This window comes from Oncorhynchus kisutch, linkage group LG3, assembly GCF_002021735.2.
Source record: "Oncorhynchus kisutch isolate 150728-3 linkage group LG3, Okis_V2, whole genome shotgun sequence".
Classification (NCBI taxonomy): domain Eukaryota; kingdom Metazoa; phylum Chordata; class Actinopteri; order Salmoniformes; family Salmonidae; genus Oncorhynchus; species Oncorhynchus kisutch.
Genome location: NC_034176.2, coordinates 36,940,714 through 36,967,134, shown reverse-complemented (window position 1 = coordinate 36,967,134; position 26,421 = coordinate 36,940,714). Strand labels below are relative to the sequence as shown.

The 26,421-nt window shown below is 44.4% G+C and overlaps 2 protein-coding genes across 3 annotated transcripts; both read right to left on the bottom strand.

Moving 5' to 3' along the window:
- Positions 1 to 1,729: 1,729 nt before the first annotated feature.
- bmp10 (bone morphogenetic protein 10) lies at positions 1,730 to 6,949 on the bottom strand. The gene is made up of 2 exons (XM_020463433.2): positions 6,134 to 6,949; positions 1,730 to 5,567 (listed from the first exon to the last, which is right to left on the bottom strand). Exons 1-2 carry the CDS (start codon positions 6,525 to 6,527, stop codon positions 4,474 to 4,476), a joined length of 1,488 nt encoding a protein of 495 aa, XP_020319022.1. The 5' UTR covers positions 6,528 to 6,949; the 3' UTR covers positions 1,730 to 4,473.
- Positions 6,950 to 9,010: 2,061 nt separating this feature from the next.
- On the bottom strand, positions 9,011 to 21,478 carry LOC109882085 (rho GTPase-activating protein 25-like). 2 transcript variants are annotated; one of them, XM_020474187.2, is made up of 11 exons: positions 20,995 to 21,478; positions 17,582 to 17,784; positions 17,249 to 17,336; positions 13,536 to 13,649; positions 13,016 to 13,223; positions 12,380 to 12,512; positions 12,120 to 12,193; positions 11,699 to 11,820; positions 11,062 to 11,219; positions 10,158 to 10,747; positions 9,011 to 9,951 (listed from the first exon to the last, which is right to left on the bottom strand). In XM_020474187.2, the coding sequence occupies exons 1-11, from the start codon at positions 21,056 to 21,058 to the stop codon at positions 9,750 to 9,752; spliced, it is 1,956 nt and encodes a 651-aa protein (XP_020329776.1). In that variant the 5' UTR covers positions 21,059 to 21,478; the 3' UTR covers positions 9,011 to 9,749. The 2 variants fall into 2 exon arrangements, with proteins under 2 accessions (XP_020329776.1, XP_031661217.1); XM_031805357.1 differs by having other exon boundaries at positions 9,017 to 9,951; positions 17,582 to 17,818; positions 20,995 to 21,438.
- Positions 21,479 to 26,421: the final 4,943 nt, after the last annotated feature.

Below are 26,421 nucleotides of genomic sequence, written 5' to 3'. Positions count from 1 at the left end.
TTACTCAGACTTCACCTGGGCTTTCTGACAAATATAACGTAATACAGACATTAACGTTAGTTGAATACGCCGGTGAGCACCATTGTTGGTCGCTGGATGAATGTGTGGCTAATTAACTTTCCAGGTAAGTTAGCTATGATAGCTAACGTTAGTGATGGTTGATTGATTAGCACTCGCAAATCGGCCCGTTTTCACCAAAAACGTTTGTTTCCACTACATACATTTACTGAAACTTTTTAACGAAATATTATTTATTTCCACAATTACAGTTCCGGCGCAAAATGACGTGTTGACGTTAAAACTATCACAATCGACAGTGATATAGCCTACGTAACACTCATGAAAGTAATGAAATAGAGAGACAGTACAGTGTTTGACACTGATTTTACCTAGCCACAGCAGTCGAGCAACGGCTTCTGCTGGGGTATGGCAACTTCACTTGGACAAACCACACGCAGAACTGCAGTACACCGTAATACTGGAACCGGTAGTAATAATAATGGCAATTTGTTATGTTTAGTTATGATTATGAACATTTGCTAATGGTTATTTCAGACGGCGGTGCGTGGTTGCCTGTCGTAGGTGGCAACCACGCACATATAGATTTCTATTTTTTTTTATATCAATATATTGTGGGGGACATTTATAGCATATTTTAATATTGGGCTGTAGTAATATATATTATAATTACGGCCCTGTTTCACAGTAAGGTCTACCTACACCTGTTCTATTCAGCGCATGTGACAAATAACATTTGATTTAATTTGATTGACTACTACACCCTACTACTACAGCCTACTACTACAGCCTACTACTACGGCCTACTACTACAGCATACTACTACAGCCTACTACTACATCCTACTACCACATCATACTACTACATCCTACTACTACAGCCTACTGCTATGTCCTACTACTACATCCTATTACTACATCATCCTACTACTACAGCCTACTACTACATCCTACTACTACAGCCTACTACTACATCCTACTACAACATCATACAACTACATCCCACTACTATATCCCACTGCTACATCCTACTACTACAGCCTACTACTACATCCAACTACTACAGTCTACTACTATATCCCACTGCTACATCCTACAACTACAGGCTACTACCACTTCCTACTACTACATCCTACTACTACATCCAACTACTACAGTCTACTACTATATCCCACTGCTACATCCTACTACTACAGGCTACTACCACGTCCTACTACTACATCCTACTACTACATCCAACTACTACAGTCTACTACTATATCCCACTGCTACATCCTACTACTACAGGCTACTACCATGTCCTACTACTACATCCAACTACTACAGTCTACTGCTATATCCTACTGCTACATTCTAATACTACAGCCTACTACCACGCCCTACTACTACATCCTACTACTGCATTCTACTACTGCATTCTACTACTGCATTCTACTACTACATCCTACTACTGCATTCTACTACTGCATTCTACTACTACATCCTACTACTGCATTCTACTACTACATCCTACTACTACAGCCTAATACTACAGCCTAATACTACATCCTACTACTACATCCTACTACTATGTCCTACTACTACAGCCTACTACTACATCATACTACTACATCCCACTACTGTATTCCACTGCTACATCCTACTACATCCTGCTACTACTACAGCCTACTACTACAGTCTACCAAGTAAAAGTCATGCATCTTTACACAGTGTTTTGGGGCACATGCTTTTTATTTACATTCACTATGTGTAGTGTCAACATTCCTTGGCACTGCTGCTGCTGTTGTTGATATAAGTCCATCAGGCATGTTTTTGGAAGAGCATTGGAAGTGAAGGAAACATGTTTATAGTTCATTTTTCTCCATTTTTTTAAGCGCTCAAAAAAAAGGTAAAGAACAGGTTTTCCATCCAAAGCAGCTGTCTGCATCTGCAGTTTGTTATAGCGAGCAGCAGGCAGATCATCAGGAAGACCATCCATTGTGTTCATTAGCTGGGCTTCCAGTCAGTTTCCCACTGTGTTTGTGTGACGTGTGTAAACTATGGCCTGTGAGCTGATACTATGGTACACAACAGTCCTAACCTCAGAGTTATGCATCCTAGTCATACCCCCAGCCCGGAAAGCCCCCCCAGCTAGCACATAATGTTCTGAGAACCATATGTTTCTTAAAGCCTGGTGAGAGCATGGTTGTCCTATGGTTATTTTGCATACAACCTTCCCACAACTTTCTGAGAATGGTGCAGGATAATTCCTTGGCTTTAGCACATATAAGGAACTTAACATAAAAAACATTATTTTTTCTTCTTGGTATTTCAATAGAACGTTTCCTAATAGTTCAAACATGGCATGCTAGCTCCAGCCTGGATTATAGGTTTGAATCGCACTGATGACGTGTCACAATAAAAAATAAATGTGTTTGCATGATTAATACCTCAGGAAGTTCTAAAAAGTTAACCCAAAATAAGTTACCAGTGTTATTAAAAGTGAGAAATGTTAAGGAAATTATTCAAAAGCCTCCGAACAACCTATAATTTCCATTCTCAGAATGCTAATAAAACCTTTCCCAGGAAAACTTTCAAATAACCAGAGTAAAATATTATCAGAACCTCCCTGCAACATAAAAATAAAAGTTGGCAGAACAGGCAACATTTTCACTTCTGTTCTCAGAACGTTTAAAAATCTTTCAGTTTTACTGGTCAGGAAACCAAAAACATACATTCCCGCAACTTACAAGAAACCAAATGTGCTAACTGGGCTCTTTTCTAAAGATAATTAGGCCTAGTAGGGAGGTTCAGTTTTGCAACCTGTTTATAGTTGCCGGGCCAGGAGAGAAATGAATTATGGTTTCCGATACAGATATTATTATGATAACATATGTACAATAGTCCTTTTTGAAAGTATTCATTGTATGAAAATATAATGATTTGTGAAGCCTATGCACACTAAGTTTAAGTTTCGCCTCTTCAGTATTTTACAAAAGGATTCACAAAGGAACCACAACAACAGGTAACAAAATATAATATTCATAAAATATTTATAAATTAAAGACATATTCTACAATATGGTCAGGGTATGTACTGTATGTTCACCCTCTGTATGCATATCCATGTTGTACAATTTTACATAATCACCTACTTGTCATAGTAAAATCAATAAATTAATCAATAAATAGGCTTTCACGTTACCCAAGCAGCAGAGAACTGTATTACATTTGTATTACAAGAACACAGAACAACAAGAGAGGACTCCACACAGGACTCTCAGGGGAGGGGAGGGGAGACATGAAGTGCCATACTCTCCACTCATCTTCTCAGCCTGTCCATGATAACAGGCCAAATATATGGAAATCTTTTCCTTAAACGTGAAGGATTTCAGGGCCAGGGGGAGAGGGATGTATGGAAGGTAAAGACACAAAGGGAGGGAGAGGAGGTTGGAGGGGGCACATGATGGGGGTAGGTCAGTGAGTTGAGCCTGTAGAATCTGTTTCTATTAGTAACCATGGAATCTTGACAGGCCATCCCCCCCTCTCCTCCCCCCCACCGCTCCCCCAGCACCTCCAGTCCTGAGTGGTGGAGCACATGTTTCTCACCGCCAACACCTCCTTATCGGCACGGTGCGGAGGAGTGGGAGAAAGTGGCTCGCACGGCATGTGACTGACTCTGAGGCCGATGTGGGAAGGTGGGTGAGGGCTCGAGGGAGATAACCCAGCCCACCCTAACTGCTGCCCTGACCTCAGCCCACTGTCCTAAATGCCAGGGGGAGGTGGTGGGGATGAGGATGAGGGCAGGCCCCTTACCAGAAGTCCAGTCCAGTCAGGTTTGTATTTCCCTTGGGAGGCCTGTTGCTGTTAGGGAGACATGCTAAATGAGGTGTGGATTAGTGTTAGCGTCTAGGGAGGGGGAAAACAGAGATAAGTGGAGAGGAAGACAGGAGATCGATGTCAGTGGAGAGCTAACTGTGGAGAACCCTATGTGGTCCCACCAGCTAAGCCTATTGGACATCACTGTATGGCTGGTTGCTGTATTGCCGGAACCCTTCGAGAGACCTAAGGATAGTTTATTTTTAAAGGTCCAAACTTTTTTCCTCAAATTTTTTAGCAAATTCCAAATGTGTTATTTAGCTTCAAATGGCATCCAACTGATTCTATTACAGAATTATGAATTGGTATCATAGATATTTTACTGTACAAAACAAAATATACATTTTCCTGAAATACAAATTATACATACACAATGTACAAACTGTTTAGTTTAGATCCATCTTATATACACATACATGTCATAGCTGTTTTTCTTGTCAACTGTTCTCAACGGTGATTCTAGATTCATTTCAGAGTCCATCTATTCTAATACCAATCCTGCTTTAAAAATGTAGTCTTTGCCTTGTTCCATCCTCACCCTGTCATTTCTCTTCACGAATGTCTCTCTCCGTGTCCATATGAACAGCAGGGTAGACTAGCTATCTGCAGCCACACTCTGCCACCACCATGCCCTCAAACTTATACTTGTACGTGACTACTCCGGTGTCATCCATGTAAAGCAGGGAGATGGGATCCAGCTTGGTGGGCACGCAGCAGGCCCGCGTCACCTTCTGTGGGCTCTTCATGCTCACCAGTGTCTGGACGATGGCGTGCTTGGTGGGCGTCACGTGTTTGGTCAGCGGGTATGTGCAGATGCCACTGCACTCAAAGGCCTCGTACCCGGCAGGCGCTAGGATCCAGCTGTCCCAGCCGATGTCTTTAAACTCCACGTACAGCGACTGCTTCTTACACTGGTTGACCTTGGCGTTGCGGCGGATTCTGGAGGCCGTGTCATAGATCAGATTGGAGCGCATCTGGAGCAGGGCCTCTTCGTCCTGCTCCTTCTCCTCTTCCTCATCTTCCTGGCCCCCTGCCCGGCCCAGCTCCCCCCACAGCCTATTCAGCTCCAGGTCACCCTGAAGCACCGCTTCCGAGGTCTCGTGTCCAATCATCTCGTTCAGCTCCCGCTTGTCATCGCGGTGATCACCGCTCTGGTCGTCGGAGAAGATAATCATCAGGGGTTTGTGTCTGTCATCTGGGCTGGTGTCTATCTCCATGTCTCCCCTGAATATCCTCCTCCCCTCTCCTTCTCCGTCTGCTAGTGTCGGCCCTCTTTCCCCCTCAGAAGTCAGGCTTGCTATGTGGACCTCCAGCCTGTGGGTGGTGCTGTACTCTGACTTGCGCCAGTGTTGGACGGCAGCAGTTAGGTCAAAGGCCTCCCAGCCGTTATCAGTACCATAGACCTGCCGTGATGCCAGCTCTACTAACTCCTCCTGTCCTCCACCTCTTCCTCCTGCTCCTCCTCTCTCGGTGTCCTTCGCTGTTCTGTTGTCCTCTCCTGTTCCGTCCTGCTGCTCCAGCTCGTAGATGGTCACCTTGCGGTCGACCCCAGCGTAGAGGTTGCGATCGGTCTGGACCAAAGTATAGAGACGCAGCTCTGCGGCGGTGATACGCTCATTGTGGGGTATGGATACGTTGAAGAGCAGAGGGTGTTGTCTCACCCCTCTACTACCCAAACTGCAGGGAGACGAGTCTGGGGGAGAGGAATACACAGAGATAAAGGCTGTTAATTAATCAGTAGTTCTCCATGTTGATGCTTTGAATACACTGCAGAATTGATAGTACAATAAAAGCCAAGATTTTGTCCAAAACACTTCCGAGGCAATTGTAGCATCCCAATTAACATTAAACTAGATCAAGTTGAATGAATATATTATTGTAAAAAAATCTAAATGAATAATGGGAAATTCACAGTTTCATATTCTTGTCCAAATAAATAAAACACTTTTTTTAAATTTGCACAGGGCAGACTCTCAAAAATGTAAGGTGCTACAGTATTTGTAAGATGAAGAACAAACGTAAATGAAAATGCATAAATTATACTTAATTTTTTTTACACTATGCATGTTGACCTTCTACAGGTACATTTTGATACGTAATACATTTCTGATGAACAGTTCTGATATTAATACTCTCATTACACAGGGATAAAGGGCTTACAGTACTTTAATTAAAAAAATTCCAAAGCAAAGAACACCACAGCATAATGTGAAGCTAGTACGGCATAAGGACACAGAGTACAGTATAGTGGCTCTCTACCTTCGTTCTTGAAGCTGCGGATGATGTTGGCGGTGGGCATGGCGGTGTGGTCGTTGGCGAAGCGGTTGTACAGCTCCATCATGTACTCGGGCGGCTCCACACGGACACTGCCAGGTGCCTGGGCAGGAGGGCCCAGGCCAGACAAATTGAAGGTCCGGAGGCTCTCCAGCAGGCTCTGCATGTCCACGTCCCTGTCCTGCTCCAACAGAGATGGGTCTATGACTCCCCCGTGGCCGTCTCCCAGACCTGGAGCAGGGCGATGTCTCTCTGGGGCCAGGGAGATGGGGCTGCCCTGCCCAGACAGGGGCCACATCAGGAGCAGTAAGGGGAGCAGGGGGAAGGGGGTCCTGGTGATAGAGGTAGCCTCTAACCTGGAGAGCCCATTGTCCGCCATGGAGAGGAGTGCTACTGTTCTTGTGTTGTATGGTATATCCACAGGGACTATCCAATGTTGAGATTAAACAGAATTATATATATCAAATGTGTTAATCCAATGGTCCACTGGAGGTTGGATTCAGCTTGATGAAGGGTGAGAAACAACAACCGTGTTTTTCTCTTGCTGATCCGGGTGGTTGTCGGTTCTCTGGTGACTCAAAAGGTTCGGTTGACCCTTGGAGTTGACCAGTGAGGAGGTCTGTGTTCTGTAGCTCTCCCCGCGTGTTCCTCTTGCTGTGTGTGGAACCCTGATAAACGACTCTCATTCCAGATCTCACGCCATTTATCCTAATGCACACCTTTTGATGTTGTTTTCTAAAGAGTTGGAGTCCCAGCTAGAGGGTGGCTTTGCTGTGTCCAAAGGAGGCATCCCTTGTGTTTTTTCTCTCAGTTTCTCCCTCTGTTCTCTCTCTTCTCTCTCTCTCTCTCTCTCTCTCTCTCTCTCTCTCTCTCTCTCTCTCTCTCTCTCTCTCTAGCTCTCTTTCTTTCTGTCTGTTATCTATGATATGGTAAGCTCTGCATTTCTCAGTGTTTGTGTCCCTGTGTTTGTGTGTCCCTGTGTGCGTGTGAGTGTGTGTGTGTGTGTGTGTGTCTGTGTGTGTTATCTCACCACTTCCTTAATGAGGACTTTGTAAACAACGTCCTGTAGCCTGTTCCTTGTAAAAGGGATATTTTGTTTTGTGTCGGAGCACCAGGCAAAGACAAGATTGTTCATGTGTTTATTTGTTTGGTAAATGGGGGAACTGCAGAAACAGGAATTTGCTCCATTGACCATTTGTTTTTGACAAATCCATAAAGGGTCTATTGATGTTGAATGCTACATGATATGTCTGTTGGACAGTGCCTTCCCAAATTAAATTGAAATGTAATGAGGTGTGAGATGTAATGGGCAGTGATGAGAAATTATGGACTTCTGCAAGTCTGGAGAACACATAACAAACCAATTGAGATCAGCTGATGAGAACAGCACTGTGCAGATGACCGTGCAGTTCATTAGTATTTTATGACATAAGTTGTAATATTTAAAAATAAAAACTTGATAAGCATATATTTCAGTTGGAGAAAAAAAGTTGTATTATGAGATCAAGAATTTAAATTGTGTCTTCGTCTGTTGTGGAAACAAAGGCGACCACACAACACAACTCTTCCATAATCTACTCATTACCCACTTGTGTTTCAAAGTTTGCAGCACTTAAGTGCACTTCCTCTTTTCGTTGGCGAACACGTTGCAGATGTCACTGGAGTGTTTCAAATGGATTATCTCTGTCTGAATGTCTGACCAAGAGGCCCAACTGCCTATTGAATGCACAGGAGCCAAGACGTACAGTTTCCAGTGTGCTCCGCGCTAGGCCCTCACATGTCCGTCAGACATCAGTACAGTGGTTCTGAGGTCAGCTTTAGTCCAGATTCCACAGCCCAGAATGGAGTGCAGGAGGGAGAGGGCTTTGTAAGGGCAGACTAGTCTCCTTGCATTCCACTGTGATTAGGGAGACAGCATGGAGTCAAAGGTGACAATGGAACTAGAACCTGGATGGCTCAAGCTAGAACACATCTCCACTGACCAATGACCAGAGGAGTAATCTACACTAACCTCCCCTTTAAAGTCACGTGCCCACTCTCTCTTTTCTTTCCCTCTCTTTTTAAGATGAACGCACAAACTGTATTTTAATGAGGGATTCCAAAACCTGAGAATCCCCTCAATACCTCAACATAACACCTCGTCATCTCAGATTTGCCGTTAAAGATGGACTCCGCTAGATTCATTAATCTTACCGCCAGTTCCAGATTCTCAATTCGGACGTATAATTTAACTGCACTTTTAGAATCTGTATGGCTGCTACTGTTTGTTTCCACATGAATTCAGGGGTCCTCATTCCCGAGTCTCTGACAGTGACCTGCAAAGATACATTCTTGATAGTGAGGAGGAGATGACATGGGAGGGAACAGGATCTCGCCCCCCCCCCCCCCCCTGTTACCCATCCTCCAGGGTGACAGTTGACAGACGTGCTGTTATCTCCCCTGCGGTCCCTTTTACGCAATGCCTCCTTTGTACACCGCCAGTCCCCATCTCTCTTCAATCTTCCTGCAATGCTGAAGAATGCTTGATAACACCAGTGTCCCACTTTCACTAGCTCCCTGTTTTTCTCACAAGCACAGACATGCCCGAACAAACGTGCTCCCACACGTACACACACAGAATGCTCAAACAGACGTGCACACACGCACACGCACACACATACGCACACATTCCAGCCATTTTCCCACTGGCCTTACACTATCTTTCTTCTGACCCCTTCAGTGTGTGACGACATTCTCTTTGGCCCTGATCTCATTCATTCTTTCTGTCTCTCTCACTCTATCTCACGTGCATATTTACACATATCACATGCAATCCCCCTTAAAAGGTTGTAGTTCAACCATAATAATGACAAACTGTGCAGATTGTTGGTCAGTCAACTTAATCTGTTTTTCTTTATTTATTTGCTGATCAAAGAAATTTAAACATGATTCGGACCTTAACAATTGAGCCGACATGCGCAGCGTTTTACCATGAATGCGATCTCCGCGAAAGTTGGCAAAATGCCTTTAAAAGCCGTATTGTTGGCTGTCCAGCGCGCTGCGCTATGAATTGAATCCGCATCCATACTAATACAGTACATTATAGTCCAAGTGTCCTGGACATGATCTTAACCTGGACACTATGCACCAATAGCTATTGCATTTACATGCTGTAAGTTATCCAACAATAGAAGTGTAACAGCCCCTGCATGGTCAGCAACCATCAGCATTTTATAGGATAATACACACATCACGTCCAAAATCAGCTACACCAAGCAAAGGCCATTTACATACATTTGCAGCAATCCTCATTGTATGTCTATGAATGTGAAGTGTAGTCAACATCTGCTTTAGATAAAGAGTTTATACATGGTTTTTCCCACCAAACAAACTTGACAAGCTAGCAACATTTTTCAGGTCCCAGCCAGGGTTACAGCTCTGGCCAAAACACTGACTCTCTACCTCTCTCTCCCTTGTTAATAGATCTCTATGTTAAATATCCATATACTGTATTGAGGGATCTCTTTGATAACTTAAGGGTAAAGGCAGTTCTGGGTTCTAGGTTGGCCCTCGTGGTTCTCTGGTGGGGAACTACTGGATCTAGGTTGGCCCCTTTGTGGTTCTAAGTTGGTCTTCCTGGTTCTCTGGAGAGGAACTGCTGTATCTCCTGGTCCAGCTCCTGGTTGCGTCTTTGGGCCTCGTCTCGGCTGCGTTCTGCGTTCCTCAGCCGGATCTCCAGAGCAGACACACAGCGCTTCTCTGTATCCAGGGCAGACTGCAGCTCCGCTACTGTGGCACTCAGCTCTCTGTTCCTCTGCTGCAGGCTGCATGGGAGGGGAGAGGAGAGGGAGAGAGATTGCATTTATGAATGCAGAGTACAGTATACTTGTGTTGACATCGTGTCCTTTCCAATAAAATAGTATTCCGCATCCTAAAGGACACCCTATTCCCTATAGCCCTAGTCAAAGTAGTGCACTATATAGGGAGTAGATTGTCATTTGGGAAAGAGACAGTATTCCATAATACAGACCTGGTAACGAGGTGCTCTGTGTCTCCCCGTCTGTCCTCCTGCTGTTCAACCTTACTGTCTGGTTGCTGGGCTGAAGATGAAACCCCAGCTCTTCTGGCCTCTGTCTCCTTCTCAGGGGTCGCTGGCTGAGACTTCCGCTGGGGGTCCCTGCTGGGTTTGGAATAGGGGACTGTGATGTCATCATAGGTGACTGTGATGTCACTTCCTCTCCTGGCCGTCCCTCTGTCCTCCCCGGCCTTCTTCTGGACCTCTCCGAACAGAGAGGTCCTCTGTAGGTCCAGGATCTTAAAGATGTCCTCTGAGAGAGTCTTCTCCCCCTTCTCCCCTTTCTCCTCGCTGCACTCATTGATGTGGCTCCAGCACTTTATGGCCTCCAGCTTGCCGGCCATCCCGGGGACTGGGCAGTTCAGGGTGGGCAGGGTCTGGGTGCGTTTGCGGGGGCTCCCGGACCAGGGGTCCAAGGCTGAGGATGAAGATGGGGCATGGGGCTGCTGGGGCCCTGCCTCGGGGATGGAGATGGTCACTGGATCTGGCCCCAGTGTGTCTGCGTCCTCTTCCTCCTCTGGAGACTCGGACAGAGACCCCTCACACTGCAGGGACAGACAGAATGGATTTAGACCACAGACCTAAAATGAGAGAGAGATATCAATTTCTTCTCCAAAACATTCTGAAATTGAATCAAGCTTTATTTAAAGTATTCTTACACACTGCAACACACATGGACATTTACAGAAGTGTAACTACTCCTTTAATTGTGCATGTGTTGTACCACGTTCCCAGTATGAAATAAGAGAAGAACCTCTTTAAGGTTGCGCCCCAAATAGTACCCTATTCCCTTTATAGTGCACCGCTTTTGACCAGAGCCCTATGGGCTGCGTTGAAAATTATTGTGTGATGTTGTTACCTCAGCAGACTCCCAGCCCACAAAGCTGCGTGGAGCGCTGTTCTTCTTCTTGTCACTCTTCTCGATGGGGGGTGAAGGAGCCACGTCTTTAGACGGCGGGAACAGAGCCTCGTGCTGCCTGATCATCACTGTCATCAGCTTCTGGATCTGAGGAGTACCTGTGAGGAGAGACATAGCCAAGCGCACAGTCGGTTCATACAAAAGACAGATCTGAAAGGGAACGAGGATACAGAAACCATTTGTTGACATAAATGATACCGTATCTATGCATCTTCATTTCATAAATAATCAAACTGTACAGTAAGGTCAGTTTGTCATTGCGTCAAGCAGCAGTATGTCAAAATAAATGTATGACTTTCAAAATAAAGGCATAGGCCTACTGCTGCTGATAATGACAATTACACCCCGTTACAGCATGCACTAAAGGCCTTTTCACACCAGGGTTGGGGTCAAAACCATTTCAATTCCAGTCAATTCAGGAAGTACACTGAAATTCAAATTCTTTCCAATGTTTTTCAATGAGGAAATGCTGGAATTCGAATTTGGTTTACTTTCTGAATTGACTGGAATTAAAATGGAATTAACGTCAACCCGGGTTTCACACTGCAATTTCTTAGCCCAAGTGGTCTGGTCTCACCTTTCATCATGGTGATGGGGTCCTCAATCTGGGGCTTGAGCAGGTTGATCCCAATGACCGTGGCCAGGTTTTCAACACTCATCTTGTTCACCTTGGAGTTCTGCTGCACTTCAAATAAGAACCTTCACAGACACAGTTCACAGTTTAGACAGCAAAGTCACACAGGGTGAGTACCAAATTATACCTTATAACGTGCCCTAGTTAGGACTTAGAATCACTCACCATGCAGATGCTTTTATTTTTGGGGGGGTCAAACACAAAATGCTGTATGAGCAAAAGCTGTAGACTAATCATCACAGGGTAGTAATCAAATTGCTTTTCAAATGTTTCAATAGAAGCTCGTTCGTCAATAGGTTCTATGATGCGTCATTCAATTGAATATTCCCTACCCTGATGTGTGATTGTGTAAGTATAAGCTCACCTGCATATGTAGCTGAGGAGGTTGTAGTTGGCTCTAGGAAGGAGGCTGATCTGCTTCTCCAGTCTCTCACGACCCTGGGTGGAAAGGGAGTTGGAATATACAAAGTTCAACTAACCTACTCTTACTCAGCAGGCCTGCATGTAGTCATTTTGGCACAGTGGACAGATATGGAGCTAAATCACAAATTGTAGCCTAGGGGACATGTTGATTTCTAAGAATATTTGGCTAACTTCTTTATTGAAGTAAATAGTAGTTCCTACTGCAGCACTGTTGGGGTCCAGCATGGGGCTGCAGTCCAGGAAGTCTTGGTACTGTGTCCAAGGCACCACCGGCTCAGGCAGCTCCCGCAGGTACAGCTTGAGCAGCGACGCCACCGTGTGGACATCTGTGTCACTGCAGGGCACAAAACAGTCAGAAACAGTGCACGAGCACACCCACACACAGTCGCACGTGCACACACATGCAGGCATACATGCATGCACATGCACACACGCACACACGCACAATAACATACAGTTGTGCTGAGTGTATTTCTATTTTGTGTTGAATCCAGCTACAAATCTGTTTGTCCCCCTTTTCAACAAATGTGTCACAATAGAGAGTTCCGCGTGGGGAGAAGGTTCTTATAAAACTCTCTTTCTCTGTCTACTAGGACAGGATGTGGTGTAAGCCACAGAGCACTAACAGCAGAAAAGTGTATCAGGCATCTCTGTACTATCATCCTCACTGCATCTCTCTCATCTTACTATGCAACCTTTAGAAAAGAAGCCAACGGGATTTCAGTTTGTATAAAAAGGGCGTAATAATTGTCTGTTTGTATGTTGGCGCCCTTGAACGTTCCTTCAAACGCTCTTATGTAAGTTAGCTTAGCTTAGTTCAGCGCTGAGGCATCTCACATTGGGAAGGAAGGTCTCTCTCCGGCGTTGAACGCGTCCCTAAACTGTTTGACTGTGTTGTCTTGTCCCGGCAGTCTGAAGATGCCTTCCTCGCTTAGTCCGTGTTCTCTGATGAACTCTGCACACTTTTGCACCAGGATGGGCACCATGTGGGGGCCGAATCGCTGCTCGTAGGTTACCGTATCACCCAGGCCCTTGCCAAATATTGCTGAGAGGGAAGGAGAGCGGTTAGAGTAAGTCACAGACCAAACTGGAGAATCAGAGACAGGGTTTTTCAAGTTTGTGGCTAGTTCCTCATGAGTTGCGGCTTTATGTCATGGGCCCCGAGGACAATTCGAAAAAGAGTCCTTGAACCAAAAGTCAAGAAAATAAGTTCAGATGACTAGAGACCCGCTTTTTCCTGACCATGTGACCTGACCAGGTAAAACCTATTCTGGGTCCTAGTTATATGTTTTGTTCCTGGTCAGGTCCCTTGGTCAGGGAAAACTCTTGTCCTTTAATGTCAGCAGACTATCTGTACCTCCACTAGAGGGTGCTCCAACCACCCTGCGCAGCGTGCGGACCCACTCCTCCATCTCACTGTGGGAGTTGGCCATGAGGACATACGGGTGCCGCTCCCGATCACCACTGCTGCCTGGAATACAGAGAGGGTATGACTCTCCAACATACTGGGAAACATCATACATAGATTGAAAGGTATATCTTTCATTCCTCTCTCAACAGAGAGACAAGAGAGAGACATGGTGAGATGGAGGGCGAGAGAGAGACATGGTGAGATGGAGGGCGAGAGAGACATGGTGAGATGGAGGGCGAGAGAGAGACATGGTGAGATGGAGGGCGAGAGAGAGACATGGTGAGATGGAGGGCGAGAGAGAGAGACATGGTGAGATGGAGGGCGAGTGAGAGACATGGTGAGATGGAGGGCGAGTGAGAGACATGGTGAGATGGAGGGTGAGGGAGAGACATGGTGAGATGGAGGGCGAGAGAGAGACATGGTGAGATGGAGGATGAGAGAGAGACATGGTGAGATGGCGGACAAGAGAGACATGGTGAGATGGAGGACTAGAGAGAGACATGAAGAGATGGAGGACAAGAGAGAGACAAGGTGAGATGGAGGACTAGAGAGAGACATGGTGAGATGGAGGACTAGAGAGAGACATGGTGAGTTGGAGGACTAGAGAGAGACATGGTGAGATGGAGGACTAGAGAGTGACATGGTGAGATGGAGGACAAGAGAGAGACATGGTGAGATGGAGGACTAGAGAGAGACATGGTGAGATGGAGGACTAGAGAGAGACATGGTGAGTTGGAGGACAAGAGAGAGACATGGTGAGATGAGGCCAAGAGAGAGACATGGTGAGATGGAGGACAAGAGAGAGACATGGTGAGATGAGGCCAAGAGAGAGACATGGTGAGATGGAGGGCAAGAGAGAGACATGGTGAGATGGAGGACTAGAGAGAGACATGGTGAGATGGAGGACTAGAGAGAGACATGGTGAGATGGAGGACTAGAGAGAGACATGGTGAGATGGAGGACTAGAGAGAGACATGGTGAGATGGAGGACTAGAGAGAGACATGGTGAGATGGAGGACTAGAGAGAGACATGGTGAGTTGGAGGACAAGAGAGAGACATGGTGAGTTGGAGGACAAGAGAGAGACATGGTGAGATGGAGGACAAGTGAGAGACATGGTGAGATGGAGGGAAAGAGAGAGACATGGTGAGATGGAGGACTAGAGAGAGACATGGTGAGATGGAGGACTAGAGAGAGACATGGTGAGTTGGAGGACAAGAGAGAGACATGGTGAGATGGAGGACTAGAGAGTGACATGGTGAGATGGAGGGAAAGAGAGAGACATGGTGAGATGGAGGACTAGAGAGAGACATGGTGAGATGGAGGACAAGAGAGAGACATGGTGAGATGGAGGGAAAGAGAGAGACATGGTGAGATGGAGGACTAGAGAGTGACATGGTGAGATGGAGGGAAAGAGAGAGACATGGTGAGATGGAGGACTAGAGAGAGACATGGTGAGATGGAGGACTAGAGAGAGACATGGTGAGATGGAGGACTAGAGAGAGACATGGTGAGATGGAGGACTAGAGAGAGACATGGTGAGTTGGAGGACAAGAGAGAGACATGGTGAGATGGAGGACAAGAGAGAGACATGGTGAGATGGAGGACAAGAGAGAGACATGGTGAGATGGAGGGCAAGAGAGAGACATGGTGAGTTGGAGGACAAGAGAGAGACATGGTGAGATGGAGGACAAGAGAGAGACATGGTGAGATGAGGCCAAGAGAGAGACATGGTGAGTTGGAGGACAAGAGAGAGACATGGTGAGATGGAGGACTAGAGAGAGACATGGTGAGATGAGGCCAAGAGAGAGACATGGTGAGATGGAGGACAAGAATGAGACATGGTGAGATGGAGGACTAGAGAGAGACATGGTGAGATGGAGGGCAAGAGAGAGACATGGTGAGATGGAGGGAAAGAGAGAGAGACATGGTGAGATGGAGGGCAAGAGAGAGACATGGTGAGATGGAGGGCAAGAGAGAGACATGGTGAGATGGAGGGAAAGAGAGAGAGACATGGTGAGATGAGACCAAGAGAGAGACATGCTGAGATGGAGGGAAAGAGAGAGACATGGTGAGATAGATGACTAGAGAGTGACATGGTGAGATGGAGGGAAAGAGAGAGACATGGTGAGATGGAGGACTAGAGAGAGACATGGTGAGATGGAGGACTAGAGAGAGACATGGTGAGATGGACTAGAGAGAGACATGGTGAGTTGGAGGACAAGAGAGAGACATGGTGAGATGGAGGACAAGAGAGAGACATGGTGAGATGAGGCCAAGAGAGAGACATGGTGAGTTGGAGGACAAGAGAGAGACATGGTGAGATGAGGCCAAGAGAGAGACATGGTGAGTTGGAGGACAAGAGAGAGACATTGTGAGATGAGGCCAAGAGAGAGACATGGTGAGATGGAGGACAAGAATGAGACATGGTGAGATGGAGGGCAAGAGAGAGACATGGTGAGATGGAGGGCAAGAGAGAGACATGGTGAGATGGAGGGAAAGAGAGAGAGACATGGTGAGATGAGACCAAGAGAGAGACATGGTGAGATGGAGGGAAAGAGAGAGACATGGTGAGATGGATGACTAGAGAGAAACATGGTGAGATGGAGGGCAAGAGAGAGACATGGTGAGATGGAGGGAAAGAGAGAGAGACATGGTGAGATGAGACCAAGAGAGAGACATGGTGAGATGGAGGGAAAGAGAGAGACATGGTGAGATGGAGGGAAAGAGAGAGAGAGAGTGAGAGAACACAGAGAGAGAGAGAGAGAGAACACAGAGAGAGAGAGAGCGAGAGAAAGAGAGAAAGAACTAAGAATTAACAAAAAAACTGAGCAAACTAGAATGCTATTTGGCCCTACACAGAGAGTACACAGCGGCAGAATACCTGACCACTGTGACTGACCCAAAATTAAGGAAAGCTTTGACTATGTACAGACTCAGTGAGCATAACCTTGCTATTGAGAAAGGCCGCCGTAGGCAGACATGGCTCTCAAGAGAAGACAGGCAAGATGTGCTTACTGCCCAAAAAATGAGGTGGAAACTGAACGGCACTTCCTAATCTCCTGCCCAATGTATGACCATATTAGAGAGACATATTTCCCTCAGATTACACAGATCCACAAAGAATTCGAAAACAAATCCAATTTTGATCAACTCCCATATGAAATTCCACAGTGTGCCATCACAGCAGCAAGATTTGTGACCTGTTGCCACGAGAAAAGGGCAACCAGTGAAGAACAAACACCATTGTAAATACAACCCATATTTATGCTTATTTATTTTATCTTGTGTCCTTTAACCATTTGTACATTGCTAAAACACTGTATATATATAATATGACATTTGTAATGTCTTTATTGTTTTGAAACTTCTCTATGTGTAATGTTTACTGTTCATTTTGATTGTTTGTTTCACTTTATATATTCACTTTATATATTATCTACCTCACTTGCTTTGGCAATGTTAATTAACACGTTTCCCATGCCAATAAAGCCCTTGAATTGAATTGAATTGAGAACACAGAGAGAGAGAGAGAATGAGCAAGAGAGAGAGAGCGAGCGAGACAGAGACAGAGACAGAGACAGAGTCAGAGTCAGAGTCAGAGACAGAGTCAGAGTCAGAGACAGAGTCAGAGACAGACTGAGACCGTCTTCTGCTTACGTGGTATAATCTCAAAGAGGAATTTCCCTGGATCATCTTGATTCTGTGGGAGTTCGTTGACTTTACTGAACCTCAGCTGGATTACACCCTGGGGACAGAGAGACAGACTGTCACTGACATCTTAGTAAACAACGCATACATGTCTAGGCTACAGGAAACACAGGGAAGGACTTCAATAAAGATGGAAACATGCTAACTGAATATTGACAGCAGTAGTGTTGTTTGGATGCTTGAAGGTTTTCCTAACCACATGACCAGATCAGGAAAAGCCAAAGTTAAAGGCTATAACTACAGCCCAGACCGATCTGCCTTCTTCTCTACCTCATCTCTCACCTGGACAGTCCCCTCCTTTTCGTCTTTATGGTAGGTCAGTGTGCTTCCTCTCAGCACAAAGTAGCGCAGCTGCCAGTTCTTTACGATGGACCTCTGCTTCTTCAGCCAGCCAGCCTTCAGAGGCCTCTCCATGGACCTCCTGGTGGAGCCGGGCGAGCCTAACCCTGGGCTGCCCTCTCCAGGCATCACACTCCTAGACCGCGCTGCCGCGGAGCAGAAACAAACAGAACAGCCGTTCTGTTAACGAGAGCCTTATTAAGAGACACTAAACACAGCCAGGATGTCAACAAGGCTCTCAACATCCGTCAAGTCAGGTCTTCCTCTTTTATTAGTTTGAACACGTATCAATCTGACTTGCGGCAGATAGAAGTGGTGGCCTGACAGGAAACAGGCCGCCCCTGTCTGACCTGCCAAGCTTCCTGTTTAAGGTACATGCTTCTAGATTCTAGTCGTGATTGTTCAATGGTAGGAAAATAGTGACCTACAAATACACTGTGCCTTCAACAATCATGTACAATAGACTACAGGGAAGGGCAACACAGGAACAATAACACAGTACATGGTCTCAACTAGGCCTAAATGTAGACACGGTTGAGTCATTTGTCCTTTACTAACAGGCCAGTCATTGCTCAACAACATGATGACTTACTGTCTAAGTTGTCTGTGGATGATCTCAGAAGAGAGCATGAGAGAGATAAACGGAAGAGTATGAAGGCTGGAGTATGAACGGCTGGAGATGGGGGTCGAGTTGTAGGCTACGTGGCACACGATGGAGAGAGAAAATCACGCATGGATTGGCACGCAGGGTGGTACTGTAGCTCGCCGGACAGATGGTGTGATTGTGATTGAGAGCGTTCGCTCACTTGTTGTGTAATTCACCGTGATCTCCCAGGCCAGATGAAAGAAGAGAAGAAGACGAGCCTGGCTATATAAACAGGAAGTGACTGCATCAATGGGGGAATTACTTTGAAGGCCCCCACCTAAAACGCAGACCCTTTGGTCTGTTTTAACAGCGTCATCCCTTGAAGAGGGCCATGTCAAAGGACTCTGGACGAACCTCTGGCCCACACACAGTGAAGTATGAGACGCCACGAAAAAAGGAAAACCGGACGCAGACCCTTGAGGACCTTTTCAACTGGACGCGGGACCTCCTAGACCCAGAAGTCCCAATGGAGGCATGAATAAGATGTTCAACTTCTCAATCAAACGGAGCTTGTTGCAAGAATGCCAGCTCTTTCACGTCAGTGGGAATAGTGAGGGATTGAAAGTGCGTGGCCGTGGCACAATCCTATTGAGTGTACAAAGAGTCAGCAGAAATACATGTAGTTCCAAATAAGGATCTCAGTTACATGAATATTTAACCCCTAGAGACCAGTCCTAAATGGCACACTATTCCCTATGCAGTGCACAACTTTTGACCAGAGCTTTATGGGCCCTGGTCAAAAGTAGGGTACTAAATAGGGAATAGCGTTCTAACTTCAGCAGTTGAAATGACAGAACACACTGGCCCCATTCAGTTGCATTACTATACATATTCATTCTGTGTACATATTTCTTATCCCTATATAATGCCATTGACATGTATGGCTTTTGATCCTCTGATGAACAATCGAGGGTAGCCATGCCGTAGATAAAATGTGTGTACAGTGTACAGGTGTAAGAGAAATTATAGAAGTCATCAGGCCTTCTCACACAGTCACTCTCATACACAAACACACACACACACACACACACACACACACACACACACACACACACACACACACACACACACACACACACACACACACACACACGAGTCTGCAGAGTCACAGCTACTGTTCTGACATTTCATCAACTTCCTGCTGAAAGTACCCAAAGGGCACATAGAAAATGAGAAACGCCTTGCTGCCTGAACTATAGCACTACATTTTCTTGAGATGAGGACTGGGGTTAAGATCTCAGGGTTGTGAGTAACTGACTGGTAAAGTATACCGTGTGATAAATTAAGCAACCATAGAAGTCAATCAATCAATCAATCAATCAAATCAATCAATGTATAAAGCCCTTCTTACATCAGCTGATATCACAAAGTGCTGTACAGAAACCCAGCCTAAAACCCCAAACAGCAAGCAATGCAGGTGTAGAAGCACGGTGGCTAGGAAAAACTCCCTAGAAAGGCTGGAAACATAGGAAGAAACATAGAGAGGAACCAGGCTATGAGGGGTGGCCCCCGTAGCATAAGAAGTCACTTCTTTTCATGGAAATAACAAGTAACTTGTCTCCCAGCAATGCTGATGTGTATCCACTAAACTACATAAACCTGTTCATCATAAATAGAAGTATCCACACTGTTTTTACTGACAGGTTGAGGACAACTGCACCATTCCACTAATAGTTTCAGCATGAAGTCATGACATTGCCATATAAGGCTATAACGGCTATATATGTATTCACATGCACTCATGCACTGTTTTGTTAAGTTATAGGTGCACCACACCTGCTGTAATCAGGTGCATGATCCTTCTGTAAGCCAGGGCCCTGGACCACAAACACAGCTTAACACAGAAATATAACCAAGTATAAGAACAACAGTCTAAATAAAACACTCTCAGTATGCCGCTGGCACACACAGTGCCACAGTCAACCTCATGTCTAGGGATGGCTGGGTTACTTTGTAAATGTAATCCATTATAGTTACTAGTTAGTTAGCTGTCCAAAATTGTAATCACTGACGTAACTTTTGGATTTACACAAACTCAGTAACGTAATCTGATTACTTTCAGTTATTTTGGATTACTCAAATGCATTCGGTGTGTCATCATAGTCGTCTCTGACTTGGGGTCATACCCACTAAGATAGATCAAATTTAAAGGTCCAATGCAGCTGTTTTTATCTCATTATCAAATCATTTCTGGGTAACAATTAAGTACCTTAATGTGATTGTTTTAAATTAAACTGGTCAAAAAGAAACAAAAGTAGCTTCTTAGGAAAGAGCCATTTCTCAAGCAAGAATTTTGCACGGACTCTGGGAATGGTCAGAGTGGGGAGGGGAAAACTGAACATTTGCTGTTATTGGCAGAGAGGTTTAGAACTCTCTTATTGGTCTAGTAGCTAATGTACTCCCTGGTGATATCACCAGGCAAGCCAAAACTCCATCCCACCAAAACAGGCTGAAATTGTACGCGTTTTTTTTCTACATTCTCACAATTTCACAGCAATTGTTATTATTCCAACCACAAAGTGTGGTATTTTTGACTGCACTGGGCCGTTAAACCCACAGGTCCAGTCTCTATACCTCTTCATAGACGCATGTAACACACATGCACTAGTGTACAATGCAACTGATGATACAACAACACATTTTCCTATTTACGCAAATGCAATGACTCCCAAGAATAGCTAAATGTTTAGGATAACATCCAGTAACTTACCTATTCTAGATGTTTCAGCTTTGAGGGTACTGAAGTCCCAGTTCCGAGGTAGCTTGAGAGACATTATTCCTCCTTCATAGAAAAGATCAGTATCTCACTTCACAACACACACACACACACACACACACACTCACACACACACTCACATATATACACACAGCACACACACATGTATGAGGGGTTTTGCTGTAGATCTCCAGTCTGTCTGTCACACTAAAACCTCTCTGTATCTGACTTCCTACTTCCTGTATAGCTGCTAATCTATCTTTTCATTTTTTTTTCAACATGTCAAAACACGTTCTTTCATGTTCCCTCTACTTCCCTCTAGATACATGTTCTGCTAATCTAATACTTCGCCGCACTGTAAATACCCCCTCTCCAGGTAGGTATATCATAGCAAGTGCTCTACGATAGAAGGTTTCAAACGACGAACCATTCACCAGTGTCACTTAACCACTGGTCTCCCTTTATTCTCTCTCAGGAGGAAGTGGGTTTTGTTTCTGGGTTACAGTCTCTTCAAGCTGTGGCAATGTCGCTTAACGGCAACATACAGCCTACGGTATGTGTTCACAGCCATACATTTCAACGAGATTTTTTTACATCTAAAATTGTAACATTGTGGCTTGCTGTTACAGCATTGGGGATTTATTTTAGAAGTTGTGCACTGATTAATATACTACAAAACTGCCCCAATGAGAACCACAGCCCAACACACTCTGAGGAAAACTATAGTCAGGGGTGAAAGTAGACTATGGTGTTCCTGCCTCATTCAAAGATACAGCATTCATTCTTAAAAGTCTAAGCTATTGCGGGGGGTTCCAAGCTGACATATAGAATTGTTTTAAGATGGTCATACTATAAATCATTTAGCTACTTGATTTGACATTTTAGGATTTGATAAAATATTGAATTTGGCCTTTACTACTGTAGCCCAGAGAAACTCATTGAATAACATATTCATTAATGGCAAAAGACAGTCAAAAAATACACAATAAGGAACACGGTTTTGAAGTTTTGTCCTATATCTAGGAGATATAAAAAAGATCTGAAAAAATATATATATATATACATACAGTGCCTTGCGAAAGTATTCGGCCCCCTTGAACTTTGCGACCTTTTGCCACATTTCAGGCTTCAAACATAAAGATATAAAACTGTATTTTTTTGTGAAGAATTTCAGTCTCTCGATGTGCAAAACTGATAGAGACATACCCCAAGCGACTTACAGCTGTAATCGCAGCAAAAGGTGGCGCTACAAAGTATTAACTTAAGGGGGCTGAATAATTTTGCACGCCCAATTTTTCAGTTTTTGATTTGTTAAAAAAGTTTGAAATATCCAATAAATGTCATTCCACTTCATGATTGTGTCCCACTTGTTGTTGATTCTTCACAAAAAAATACAGTTTTATGTTTGAAGCTTGAAATGTGGCAAAAGGTCACAAAGTTCAAGGGGGCCGAATACTTTCGCAAGGCACTGTACACAGTACCAGTCAAATGTTTGGACGCACCTACTCATTCAAGGGTTTTTCTTTATTTTTACTATTTTCTACATTGTAGAATAATAGTGAAGACATCAAAACTATGAAATAACACATATTAAATCATGTAGTAATCAAAGAAGTGTTAAGCAAATCAAAATATATTTTAGATTTTAGATTCTTCAAAGTAGCCAACCTTTGCCTTGATGACAGCTTTGCACACTCTTGGCATTCTCTTAACCAGCTTCACCTGGAATGCTATTCCAACAGTCTTGAAGGAGTTCCCACATATGCTAAGCACTTGTTCGCATACCGCCCCAACAGATACACAGATGACATAATCTCAATCGCACTCCACACCGCCCTTTCTCACCTGGACAAAAGGAACACCTATGTGAGAATGCTGTTCATCGACTACAGCTCTGCGTTCAACACCATAGAGCCCACGGAGCTCATCACTAAGCTAAGGACTCTGGGACTAAACATCTCCCTCTACAACTGGATCCTGGACTTTCTGATGGGCCGACCCCCAGGTGGTAAGAGTAGGCAACAATAAGTCTGCCACGCTGATCCTTAACACTGGGGCCCCTCAGGGGTGTGTACTTAGTCCCCTCCTGTATTCCCTGTTCACCCACAACTGCGTGGTCAAACACAACTCCAACACCATCATTAAGTTTGGGGCCAAGCTTCCTGCCATCCAGGACCTATATAATAGACAGTGTCAGAAGAAAGCCCATAAAATGGTCAGAGACTCCAGTCACCCAAGTTATAGACTGTTTTCTCTGCTACTGCATGGCAAGCGGTACTGGAGCTCCAAGTCTAGGACCAAAAGGCTCCTCAACAGCTTCTACTCCCAAGCAATTAGACTGCTGAACAACTCATAAAAACCGCCATCGGACAATTTATATTGACCCCCCCCGTACACTGCTGCTACTCGCTGTTTGTTTGTTACCTTCACTTCGCCCCCACCTACATGTACAGATCACCTCAACTAGCCTGTACCCCTGCACACTGACTTGGTACATGTGCCCCCTGTATATGGCCTCGTTATTGTTATTCTTATTGTGTTAATTTTTATTATAACATTTTATTTTAGCCTACTTGGTAAATATTTTCTTCTTCTTGAACTGCACTGTTGGTTCACTTGAACTGCACTGTTGGTTCACTTGAACTGCACTGTTGGCACGGTAAAGTCTTCACTTGTTGTATTCGGCGCATGTGGCAAATCAGTTTTGATTTGATTTGATTTGTTGGCTGCTCTTACATCCCTCTGCGGTCCAACTCATCCCAAACCATCTCAATTGGGTCGAGGTTGGGTGATTGTGGAGGCCAGGTCATCTGAACAGCACTCCATCCCTCTCCTTCTTGGTCAAATAGCATTTACACAGCCTGGAGTTGTGCAGGGTCATTGTCCTGTTGAAAAACAAATGATAGTCCCACTAAGCGCAACCCAGATGGGATGGCGTTTTGCTGCAGAATGCTGTGATAGACATGCTGGTTAAGTGTGCCTTGAATTCTAAATAAATCACAGACAATCTCACCAGCAGAGCACTCCCACACTATCACACATCATCCTCCATGCTTCACGGTGGGAACCACACATGCGGAGATCATCCGTTCACATACTCTGAGTCTCACAAAGACAGGGCGGTTGGAACCAACAATCTCCAATTTGGACTCATCAGACCAATGGACAGATTTCCACTAGTCTAATGTCCATTGCTCGTGTTTCTTGGCCCAAGCAAGTGTCTTCTTATTATTGATGTCCTTAAGTAGTGGTTTCTTTGCAACAATTCGACCATGAAGGCCTGATTCACGCAGTCTCCTCTGAACAGTTGATGTTGAGATGTGTCTGTTACTTGAACTCTGTGAAGCATTTATTCGGGCTGCAATTTTTAAGCCTGGTAACTCTAATGAACTTATCCACTGCAGAAGAGGTAACTCTAGGTCTTTGTTTCTTGTGGTGGTCCTCATGAGAGCCAGTTTCATAACGCTTGATGTTTTTTTGCGACTGCACTTGAAGAACATTTTCCGCATTGACTGATCTTCATGTCTTAAAGTAATGTTGGCCTATCGTTTCTCTTATTTAAGCTGTTCTTGCCATAATATATACATGGTCTTGTACCAAAGAGGGCTATCTTCTGTATACCACCCCTACCTTGTCACATCACAAATGATTGGCTCAAACGCAATAAGAAGGAAAGAAATTCCAGAAATTAGATTTTAACAAGGCACACCTGTTAATTGAAATGCATTCCAGGTCACTACATCATGAAGCTGGTTGAGAAAATGTCAATAGTGTGCAAAGCTGTCATCAAGGCAAAGGGTGACTACTTTGAAGAACCTCAAATATAAAATATATTTTGATTTGTTTAACACTTGTTTGGTTACTACATGATTCAATATGTTTTATTTCCTAGTTTTGATGTCTTCACTATTATTCTACAATGTAGAAAAAAAAATATTTAAAAAATAAAGGAAAACCCTTGAATGAGTAGGTTGGTCCAAACATGTTACTGGTACTGTATATATATCATTTTTTAAACAAATATTTAACCCCTTTTTTTGGGTAGGTACAAAACTACCTTCATACTTCCATCATGTTTTAACTGATACCGGTTTCCTTCAGAAGAGTCCCGTGACACCTGTCATCGTGTTCGTGAGAGTTTCCCCTTTCCATAGAGTGGTCATAATAGTAGTAGATAATAATATATTTTTCGGGATGTCCTCACGGCTCTAGCTCTGCCTCCTTTCATCGCAGATGCGGAAGTGCGACATCGGTGGATGCAGTGGATTGAGACGCCTCCGACGACAAAGGGGAGATTCTTTTATTATGTTTCTTAGATTGATGCACCAATGCGTCAATCGACTCTAGAGGGCTAATGATAACTGGAACTGTTAGCAGATAAGAAAACGGGGAAGTTCAGAGATACAGGGAAGAACACACAGATCATGCCATTTAACATGAACAGGGTATTTACTGAAAGGCAAAGCACATTTTCAAGAATGTACAACTTCAAACGGTTTCCTAAATCAAATACAATTTAACACAAATCATTACACAATATACAATGATAATGATAACAAAACATAGAAATCATAAAATATCAATATCTATCACAGCAAAAGCTAAACAATACCCACAGGAGGGTTATATGCGACGTGTGAACAGCAAAACATAGCAGGTACAGTTGAAGTCGGAAGTTGGAGTCATTAAAACTTGTTTTCAACCACTCCACATATTTCTTGTTAACAAACCATAGTTTTGGCAAGTCGGTTAGGACATCTACTTTGTGCATGACAACAATTGTTAACAGAGAGATTATTTCACTTGTAATTCACTGTATCACAATTCCAATGGGTCAGAAGTTTAGGTAACTAAGTTGACTGTGCTTTTAAACAGCTTGGCAAATTCTAGAAAATGATGTCATGGCTTTAATTGACATAATTTGAGTCAATTGGAGGTCTACCTGTGGATGTATTTCAAAGCCTACCTTCAAACTCAGTGCCTCTTTGCTTGACATCATGGGAAAATCAAAAGAAATCAGCCAAGTCCTAATAAAACAAACATTGTAGACCTCCAAAAGTCTGGTTCATCCTTGGGAGCAATTTCCAAATGCCTGAAGGTACCACGTTAATCTGTACAAACAATAGTACGCAAGTATAAACACCATGAGACCACGCAGCCGTCATACCGCTCAGGAAGGAGACGCGTTCTGTCTCCTAGAGATGAATGTACTTTGAATGTACTTTGGTGCAAATCAATCCCAGAACAACAGCAAAAGACCTTGTGAAGATGCTGGAGGAAACAGGTACAAAAGTATCTACATCCACAGTAAAACAAGTCCTATATCGACATAACCTGAAAGGCCGCTCAGCAAGGAAGAAGCCACTGCTCCAAAACCGCCATAAAAAAGCCAGACTACAGTTTGCAACTGCACATGGGGAC

Excerpts from the sequence above, each read along its gene's own strand:
- bmp10 (XM_020463433.2), bottom strand. The coding sequence starts at position 6,527 with ATGGCGGACAATGGGCTCTCCAGGTTAGAGGCTACCTCTATCACCAGG. Across the intron at positions 5,568-6,133 it reads CCGCAGCTTCAAGAACGAAG|ACTCGTCTCCCTGCAGTTTG; the intron begins GTAGAGAGCCAC and ends CCTCTCCCCCAG.
- LOC109882085 (XM_020474187.2), bottom strand. The coding sequence starts at position 21,058 with ATGTCTCTCAAGCTACCTCGGAACTGGGACTTCAGTACCCTCAAAGCT. Across the intron at positions 17,785-20,994 it reads AGCTGAAACATCTAGAATAG|CGCGGTCTAGGAGTGTGATG; the intron begins GTAAGTTACTGG and ends GCTCCGCGGCAG. Across the intron at positions 11,821-12,119 it reads CTCCTCAGCTACATATGCAG|GTTCTTATTTGAAGTGCAGC; the intron begins GTGAGCTTATAC and ends GTGTCTGTGAAG.